Here is a 9,895-nt window from a genome sequence, read left to right on the forward strand (position 1 = left end):
TAGAGATTAAATGGGCTCACCTCATTTACCTTGATACCTACACCTGAAGCTCACTCCCCTAATAAAAGCAGCCTAGTCACAGAAGAGGCCACCTTGGGGACTATGTTCCAAGGCAACCGCTCAAGATGGACACAAGGAGGTCATATGGAAAAGCCTAAATTCCTTATTACAAAAGAATAAAGAACCCAGGGGCCACAACATACGCATGTTAAGTTTTATTAAGTTTCAAATACAAAACATTCCAAAAAGAGAAAAGTGATCTAGGATATCTAAGTTCTGTATTCAACTACCAGTTCAACAAAACATTTTATCATTGTTTCTTTTACAACCAGTATAAAGCCAGAAGACTCAAGATGGATTCTTTTCCCAACGGGAGAATTAAGTCTGCTGGGTCAGTAAACTATTTGCCAACAGCCGAATGGTCATTTGGGTATGCTTAATTTCGACTTCATATTAATGATCACTATGTTTAATTTCTATGTTCTACACTATTTTCCAGATACCTAAATAAAATCTCCAGAGCCCAAGTCATCAGAAGCATAATCCCACGTACTTTACATCATAGGATTGAGGAAGACAGCCATGTAAGTGTCAACAGCTATTTAAATTTGGTCAATACCCTCATGGTCTGGGATTAGAAAAGCCTGTCCGAAGAGGGTGAGAATTTTGGGGTTATTTCCCACAACGACAAAGATCAAAGATGATAGCGCTGATTTTATGATGAAGAAAAAAAATCTTAGGAGTTGAGTTGGTTTTTCTAACCCAACGACTCAAATCTGTTTCCTTTGGAAACATTAGCTTTTTTATACTACCAGCTCTGGTCTCCAACACGATTGGTTTGTTTCCAAGACAGGTGGTGGGGGTAAAAGCAGGCTTACCAAACAACAGTTTAAAAAAAAAAAAAAAAAAAAAAAAAAAAGCCAAGTGGCCCAATTTTGTTTCCAGTTTTTAAAGTGTGCTTTCAATCATTTTAGCTGTTTCCAGTTACTCTAAGTTTCCAGACACTACTCCCTTGGTTTTCTGACTAAACCCCACTTCGGGATAAACTGCACCAAAATGTTCCACTTGCTGAAAAAAATCAAACAGTTTACTGGATAAAGAGTTACCACTTATGCCTTTCATTTTTCTACTCCAACTCTCTGACAGTAGTCATCAGCCAGTTCTAAACTGCAGAGTCGTCCCCCAGGACTTTAACAGAATGAAAGCCAAACTTGTCAAATCCACGTGAAGAACCACAAGAACTTCCTACCTCCACTTACCAATTTCCTTAAATGCTCCCCTTTATCTGGTCAATTACTTTTTTTTGAAGGAACTACCACTCCCTAGTTAAGAGTGCTAATCAACACTGGTGCCTTCCTTCCTCAGATCCACAGGAACCCTCGAAGGCAAAAACTCTATTGCCTGCACCAAACCAATTCTGAGGAGTACTGCTTATGCAACTGTTGTGCCTTATCGACAATCAGCATTCTTCTGCTTCAACAACTCTGTAAAATGAAAAGCATGTGATCAGGTCACAAGATATTGTTTTATACTGGAAATTACTCCCCTCTTACCCATTCTCTAAACACATACTTTGTAACTGGCAACATTTCCTTTAAGCTGCAAGCTCCAAGATGCAACCGTAAATACTAATTCCTTTATCACTCTGGGAATATTAAAACCACGTCACCGCTATGCCGGTAACATTACTCGTAAGTGGAACTTAGAAGCAGCTGCATCTGTTCTCCCTTTAGATCATTTGTACTGTGGCTGAGGCGGCACGAATAAAAAGGGCGTCCTCTTACAAAATTCACAGGACCAAGTTTGAACCTCATGGAAGTGAAGTCTGTGCACCTACCAAAACACTAACTGTACAGCTCCAGTCAACAACTGCTTAAGGAGACTAGATTAGCAAGCTTTGTAATACACTCAGAAGTAACTAACACAGGGCATGAAGAGGTACCAACTTCCAGTCGTAAATAACATGAGAAGTACAGCACAACGTGGGGGGGGAGGGGAGCTAAGGGGCACCTGATTGGCTCAGTTAAGCATCTGGACTTTGGCTCAGGTCATGAGCTCATGGTTTGAGATCGAGCCCCCATGTCTGGCTCTGCGCTGAGAGCGCGGAGGCTGCTTGGGATTCTCCCTCCGTTTGCACACACGCTTGCTTGCAAACTTAAAAAAAAAAAAAAAAAAAAAAAAAAAAAGCTAAGATCACTTGACTGAGCCACTAACGGCAACCTACCTGTTTCACCTCACCCTCCATTCTAGTGGATAACTTAACGCGCCAGGTGTAAAATACATTACAGCACTTAACTTTATCCTCCTCACCCACGTTAGGTTATCCTACCCCGTAGGGAGAACTTACAACTATCACAGCTATGCAAACAGGCAAAGCTACATAATTTGTATCTGTAAAGGCCATGGCTTTTGAAACTTACCTTAGCATTTGATTTCTCTTGCCGTGAGGTTTATGTAGTGTGAATAAATCAGCACTCCAACCATAAGGACCAAAATCCTCAACCTGTAAAAATTAAATAGGTAAACTAGTTATCTCTCTTAAAGGAAATTCTTCAAAACTTGCCTACAACTGCTCTTTTCCAGAAAGAAAAGGCAAGTTCAGACTTGCAGCTTAACGTATTTCATGTTCTACTAATTCTCTTAAGTGGTGGAAGATTCACTGGCTTGGGATGGACTGGAATGGCTTAAAATGGTTAAGTCGCATGGCTTATGGATTCTCATTCTGTTCCAATGGTGCACTGCCATGTTAAATCCATAAGTTGAACGGACAAAACTTATTTGAAGGAATAAGTGCATTGTAAGGATTTTTAGTTGGAGGTCTTCAAGTTTACTATATTCAAGAGCATCTTTTTCAACTTCATGGCTGGACCTGGGTCATGCTGCCTCAGGTTTTGCTTTTTAAAGACCACTTTGCAATAGATTTTCTCCATACAGTGTAGTTCCGTAGAACTAAAAACAAGTCAGGCATCCAACTAAATGTCAAGTTTGCAATGGCTTACAGGGGCAAGAGTGGGACCCCAAACTTAAGCCATTTCCTATATTGACTAAAAGGCTATTTTGAAAAATGTTAAAACATACGAAGCATGTTTAAAGGTCTTCATCAAAAATACTTTAAAAAAAAAAAAAAAAAAAGGCACCCCCTCCCAAGCCCCAGATCGCTATTGGTAAACAACAGCTGTATTATTAAGGCCTTTAAGTGTCACACATGCTTTTAAAAAAAAAAAAAAAATCCATGTGTTGAATTTGGAGAACTTCTAATATGCTATCGAACACTTTGCTTTTCCAAAAGTTTTTTTTTAATCTAGAAAGCATTTCCATTGCCATGAGGTACAGTATGTCTCACTGTACTAGGAGGAAGGTAAGTGTTCAATCTCGACTTAGACGGAAAAACTAGTTTGCTTTGCTTACCATCTTTGCTGTTTCACAGGCATTTGATGCTTTAAATCTGATGTGGAATGCTGATAGATTCACTTTTTAGAAGTCATAAGCCTTTGAGAAGTTGGAGATAACTTCATTGCTTATCTATTTTCTCCTTTGCAATCAAGCTGTTCCTTAAAAGTGAGACACTACAGAGTTGCAAAAATTTGAAACAGTAAGAGCAAGCACCGTTTGCAGCTTCATGGTTGGTTTTGGCCAAACTTTTTATTTAGTATTCTGTAGTTGCTTAACACACACTTAAATGGTCTTATTGGGGGAGGGGAAAGGGGAGGTTCTTGTAGATTCCCAAGGAAATGTCAGAAAGGCAAAATATGGCCAGCATTATCCATTTGCTTTTTTGGATTTACTGGGTGAATAGCACTTTCCTTACATAAAAGCATCTGATCTCAGGTTTTTCATACTGAGAACATGGAGATTTCAGTTTGAAGACACTCTGAAATCCTAAGAGTAGCATATCCCGACCACCCTCTAATAGCTAGCTTGTTTGTATAGGCAGAAGAATTCCACCTCTCCATTTTAGATGGCTAGATGTTTGTGGAAGGTCCTAGAATTGCTTGCCTCATTTACTGGGAAAAATCAAGATATAGGAAGTGACCTTTAGGGACACTTTTACTTGGAAAATTACAACACTAGTACACAAGTCAAGTCTTAAACACATTTAACATTTGCTTACTGAAAGCAATGTCATAAAGTCAAATAAGATTAACAGATTTTACTTTTTTCCCTCACAAGAACATAAAAATTATGGAAGGGGAACTTAACAGGAAATTTAAAAAAGGTAACACAATTTTTCCTTTTAGTAGTCCTTGGGTAGTTATGACAGAAAAGGTTCCACTGTTTTGTTTGTTTCTTTGAACGGGGATTTTGGTCCAAAGTTTTGTTTGCTTTTAATATCTGCTTCTGCCTCCCCCTCTATCAGATCGGCTTCCTCCACGGCCACCACCTCTTGGTGCTCCGCGGCTTGAACTGCTGTAGGAATCACGTGGAGGAGGGTACCCCCTTTCCATAGAAGGGGGAAGCCCTCTTTCTTGTCTGCCAACCCGATCACGACCACTTGAGTAGAGATCACTTCGGCTGCTTGAGTAACTGTCTCGACTTCCACCATATCCGTCACGTGAGCTGCTGTAATCATCATAGCGACTGCTTCCACCATAAGATGGCGGGGGCCCTCGTGTAGGTGGAGCACTACGTGAGTTACCTGCAGGGTCAATGGTCAGGTAATATGGCAACACTATAAATTGTATATATACAACATTTAAATCTGAATTTACAGAATTCTTGTATTAAACGTTTACTTTCTTAACTGGAAGGTTTTAAACTCTGCCATTGCTGGCCATTAACAGGGATTTGCTCATCTGCTGAGATACGGAAATGGATGGGTTTTAATGTTTGTTTGCAAAGACTGAAGACGGTGTGTATTTCAAGAGGATATTCCAGACAGCTTGTTATTTTAGAGAAGACACTCAGACACTTTCCAGTGATAAGTTGCAATTTTGAACTGTAGACTTTCCTTCATATTGCAATGGTAAACATTTGATCTTGTTAATAAAATTTTTAAATTGTATTTTCACTGTTGGGGGAAAACACATAAGGCTGCCAATTTAAGCAAGCAAAATCCCCTCCAAAGCAAGCAAACAGCCTCAAAAAAAAAAAGAAAAACTTAGAAAAAACAAAAGCCCCTCACAAAACTAGGAAAAGCCCAGCTGATAAAGTTACCCCTTAAAAGCAAGCAAATATCCCTTAAAAAGCAAGCACCACACAGCCTAATAAAGTGGCTCATGAACCTAAAAACTCAAGCTGGTGATACTCGAAGACCCTCAACCAGTATCTTACCATAACTCTCATATGAATCTCTGTAGGAGCCTCCACTCGGATGATCTGAATAGTCACGATCACGACCATAGCCATCTCTATCACTGAAGAGAAAAACTCGTAAGCCACAGGGTAGCAATATTCAGAGCAATTTTATTTACAAGCTGTCGCAGGCTGCAGTATCACTTTACCTATAGCCTCTTGATGGGTAGTCATCACGTGAACTGGAATGACCATAGTCACGGTAAGTATAATCTCTCGGGGGTGGTGCATAATCTCTTGTATCACGAGAACTTGGGTAATCTCTGCTTGAATAGCTACAAAAACAAAAATTAACTCGGTTCACACTTTTGGCAAGTTCTCCCTTCAACCGAAATTATGGAGACAAACTACTACACTTGTCTGTTACCTGTCTTTAGTAGAATATCCGTCATCTCTTGGGGACAAATAAACATCTCTACGAGAGGGCAGGGGTTCCCTTCGAGGTGGGCCTCCATAACTGTCTCTTCCACGTGACACAGGAGCTTAAGACAAAATAACCATTTTTAGAAATACATCCAAAGTGGGAAGCTTCGGTAAATGTGAATTTCCATCCAGATAATGAAAGCAGGGCAGTTCACTCAGATAGGACAGAGGGTATGGAACTCAGAGTTTCTTCCCTAAAACCCCCTGTTCACAACTCAAGTCTTTTCAGTGCATATTAACTTCACGTACCTACATCACCCCTAGTCCACGAGTCACTTTCATAAGCATCTTTTATATTGAAGATTTTTATTTTTAACCATCATTTTTTTAAATCCCTTGTCAACCACGTGCAGGTCATGGTGGCAGAATGAATTGTTCTATAAATCCAGCATTTACCTCTTCCTCCCATTCCACTGCTACTGCGAACTGGTCCTGAAGGGGCTGATCTTTTAGGAGGAGGGCCGCCACTTCTTGGTGGAGGTCCTCTTTTTACTGGAAGTGGTCCCCTGGAAGAACTCATGTTAAAATTCATGGAATAACCACCATCATCTACATTAAAATAAAAAAGAAAAACCTGTTAATCGTCGTAATAATCAGTAGGAAGCTATACAAGTTCTTTTTTGCTCTATCAAGAATGACCATTTTCTGTTCAGTTGGGGAGTCTTGTTTTCGTTTTCACTTCTACAAGACTACTAAGCAGAAGGGAGTCTATCTAGACCAACCAAAAAATGGTAGTCTTTAAATTGCTTCAAAGAAAAAACACGAATGGTTTCATTTTTATATACTTAAAATGAAGGCCTAGATCAAAATTTTTCTGTGAAGTCTTCTGCAATTTCTCCCCCCCACAAACTACCTAGTTCTGGTGCCCATTTTCATATTTAAATTAGCTCTATGCCCAATGTGGGGCTCAAACTCACAACCCCAGAGATCTGGGGCTTTGAGCCAGCTAGTTACCCCACCCACTGTTTTTTTTAAACACAAACTTATAATGACTTCTAGGTGTCTTAAGTCTCATGGACTTCGATATATGCATCAAGTGTTCCCAGTATCAGATGGAGTCTTTACACAAGGACTTAACCAACGCACACACTGGTGTGAGGTCTGCAGTTCCCAAATTCCACACCAAGCCTGAGGCAGACCCAAGTCATTACCCATGTGCCCTCCACGTGAGGGAGGTCCCCTGGTTCCTCCACTTCCTCCTCTTCCGCCCCTAAGACCTCTTGGGGGGCCTCTGCTTCTTGGGGGTGGAGGTGGTCCACGTCTGCCACTTTCAAATGACGGTTTAGTGGCTTGTTCTACCTTGATGGCTTTTCCATCTAAGGACTAAATAATATCAAAATGTAATTCCATCAACATTTAAAGAAAACCTGCAGATCCCTTCACTATGCCACGTGACGCCAACGCACCCTTCAAAATAAAGTTTGTAGGTAAATTTTGCTCAATAAAAATACGGGGTCGTTTTTCCATTGGAACTTTTTGAGAATGCTACGGAGGAGTTGAACCCAAACATAAGGTCCATTGCACTACTGGTCAATAAAACATAAAAGGCCAGTCAAGTTGTTAACAAACTGATAACCGAAAAGCCCAGTTTTCAAGTAGAGAACAGAGTCATGCAACATTCTGAACTGAGACACTTTCAGAGCATAATCCCTAACTTTGCAAATTGGGAATTCACAAACGGCTAAGATCAGATGCATCTAGAAAGGCATACGCTCAAAACACAACTCAAGAGCTACCCTCGACCAGATTTCAAGAACACTGTGCCAGTTTATGCACTAGAAACGGGATCATTGTGCCATCTCACCTTTCCGTTCATGTCTCTGGCTGCATCCTTAGCATCTGCTGGGCTTTCAAAGGTGACAAAAGCAAATCCTCTCGATTTGTTGGTCTCACGATCTTTCATCAACAGAACTAAAAAACACAGTTTTTTTGGGGGGGGGGGAAGCGTTACTCTAGTTCAAATGAAATAACCAAAGCTAGTCTATAAAATGCAAGCTCAGAACTTCTTAGAGGACAAAATGTATCACGTCAGACGATCAACGTAATCAAATTCATCACAGCTTACATTTTTAATTATTCACAGCTCCCCGTTAAGCCCTCAGAGAACTCACCTTCCACTATTCGTCCATATTTGCCAAATACGGCTTCAAGGGCTTTTTCATTTGTTTCTGTATTGAGGCCACCAATGAAAAGCTTTCCTGGGCGATCTGCTTCAACCATTTTTTCCCCCTGGTGAGAGTCTGTTGAAAAAGAACAGTATTACCTCCCTAGAAAAAGTTCAAGCTTATGGGACACATGTATTTATTGGCACATCTTTCTTGTTATACTATAAAATCGTCACTCCTTAAAAACTGAAGGCACCAAAAGCATTCTCTTCTTCCAAGCGTCAGCAGGAAACCAATTTAAGTAGTTTAGTGATAGCGCAGTTTGCATTAGACCAGTTAAAAGGCCCAAGTTAACTTATGCCTCCATTCTTAAACCACCTTGGCAATTTTAAACAACTACTCAACGTTTGAAAAAGCAGTTCTAGTTTTAATCCTACATGTGTTGCCTTTTAAGGATTCAACGATCACATCCAAATTACCCTGATGGTTTTTTTTTAAGCGTGTAGCCTCATTCAAGGTCACAGGCCAGTCGGAGGACCTCTTCCAAGAACTTTGTCTTTCCTCGTTAGGATTCCCTAGTAAACCTAAGCAGAAATCTCAAGTTTGAGCCAAGTTATACCTCCCCTTCTCCACCAGCCCCTGCCCCACCGAAAAGGTTTAAAAATAAAAAAGGTTTCGGCATCGTTTCATAATAACGGAAGGTGGAAGCGCGCATCGTATCACTCAGCACTCCATGACTGCAGCAGAATCCAATTAAAACCCGTCATTAAAAAGCGCGTGGAAAACACAAAATGGCGACACTTGGATTCAACCCAGAAAAGCCTACACCGGCCAGGGGAGTAACTTTCGCTATCGGCAGTGGCTGGGAAAAGCCGAAGGGCTTCCTCTCCAAGGCCGCCAATGAACAAGGACCCGCGTAAAAGTGCACGTGCCCGTCCGTAGCGCCAGCGCCATCCCAATGCAGGTACCGCGGTGGCGCGGTCGGCCCTCGTCCCGTTCCCACCCCGGCCTCCGCCGCCACCCCCGCAGGCGACAGCCAAACTTTCTCGAGAGGCACCCGGCCGAACGGAGCCCCCACGTCCGTTTTCCCCGGACACGCTCAGCCTTATCGAAATAGGTCGGCACCTCTCGGTTCTTAAAATGGCGCCCGCCACCCCCATCTCCGGGGAGATAATCCCAAGTTCTAACGTGGCAGGAACGTAGGCGCAACGGGCGAAGGGCAGGGGAACACGTACCGGAGGGGTGACGACGGTTCCAAGCTCCTACGAGCTCGCCGGCAGGGGCTTCGTAGCAGCCCAGCACGAGGGAGGGCCGCTGGCTCCGAGAACGGAAGAGGGAAGCCGCTAGCACTACTGCGCAACGAGGGCGAACAAAGGAGACAGCAAACTTTATACTGCCCGGGAACGAGGCTGAAGGACCCGGATGGAAACCGAGCTTAGAATTTGAAACGCTAAGGGAGGGGGAGAGGTTCCCAGCCTCCCCATTGGCTGTCTTCTCTGTCATTCGCTCCTCGCTCCTCCCCTTTCCCCGGGCCCCTCCGCGTTTGGGCCGGCGCCCGTTTCTAACCGTTTCCCCAGCCCCCACCCGTGCTCCACGAACCCGCGTTTTTGCTTTCCGCTAAAATGGTTCACGGGCTGCCTTTGATACCGAGCTGAAATTAATTGCGTGTTCTAGGGGGCCGGGCACCGTGCTAAACTTTACAACCATTAACTCGTTTAATTCTCAGAACAACGTGATGAAGGTAGATACTCCTAACTGCTGATTTTACATAAATAGGAAACAAAGAAGTTTAGATAATAAAATAGATCTTCCCCAAATAGCTGCAACAAGAATTGCCGGTGAATGGGGACAATTCTGAGAAATAAATGTCACTTGGGGAAAAAGAAGTACAAAACGACAGACTGATCGTTCCTTCATATAGAACAATTACTGAACACCTACTAATAAATGGCAGGCTCTGGGCTTGGCTGTCAGCATACAACCCAGAACAAGCGAGACAAGGGCAAGGCACTTACTTCAAAGGTGAAGCTCCCAAATTTGGCAGATAAAAATACAGGATGCGCAGTTAAGTTTGA

The 9,895-nt window shown here is 42.3% G+C and overlaps 1 protein-coding gene and 1 non-coding gene across 3 annotated transcripts; both read right to left on the bottom strand.

The window, feature by feature from the left end:
- Positions 1-200: 200 nt before the first annotated feature.
- On the bottom strand, positions 201-9,215 carry RBMX (RNA binding motif protein X-linked). 2 transcript variants are annotated; one of them, XM_011279490.3, is made up of 11 exons: positions 9,056-9,215; positions 7,827-7,955; positions 7,520-7,626; positions 6,867-7,038; positions 6,112-6,264; positions 5,660-5,774; positions 5,442-5,567; positions 5,272-5,354; positions 3,409-4,636; positions 2,421-2,503; positions 201-1,484 (listed from the first exon to the last, which is right to left on the bottom strand). In XM_011279490.3, the coding sequence occupies exons 2-9, from the start codon at positions 7,933-7,935 to the stop codon at positions 4,326-4,328; spliced, it is 1,176 nt and encodes a 391-aa protein (XP_011277792.1). In that variant the 5' UTR covers positions 7,936-7,955; positions 9,056-9,215; the 3' UTR covers positions 201-1,484; positions 2,421-2,503; positions 3,409-4,325. The 2 variants fall into 2 exon arrangements, with proteins under 2 accessions (XP_011277792.1, XP_011277794.1); XM_011279492.3 differs by lacking the exon at positions 3,409-4,636 and having other exon boundaries at positions 9,056-9,214.
- Positions 7,708-7,776, bottom strand: LOC111558856. The gene has a single exon (XR_002739982.1). It is a non-coding gene; the product is annotated as a small nucleolar RNA SNORD61 (small nucleolar RNA).
- Positions 9,216-9,895: the final 680 nt, after the last annotated feature.

Source organism: Felis catus, chromosome X, assembly GCF_018350175.1.
Source record: "Felis catus isolate Fca126 chromosome X, F.catus_Fca126_mat1.0, whole genome shotgun sequence".
NCBI classification, from domain to species: domain Eukaryota; kingdom Metazoa; phylum Chordata; class Mammalia; order Carnivora; family Felidae; genus Felis; species Felis catus.

Coding starts and splice junctions, on each gene's coding strand:
- RBMX (XM_011279490.3), bottom strand. CDS start 7,935: ATGGTTGAAGCAGATCGCCCAGGAAAGCTTTTCATTGGTGGCCTCAAT. Junction 5,568..5,659: donor GGATATTCTACTAAAGACAG/GTAACAGACAAG, acceptor TTGTTTTTGTAG/CTATTCAAGCAGAGATTACC. Junction 4,637..5,271: donor AGATTCATATGAGAGTTATG/GTAAGATACTGG, acceptor TTGACCCTGCAG/GTAACTCACGTAGTGCTCCA.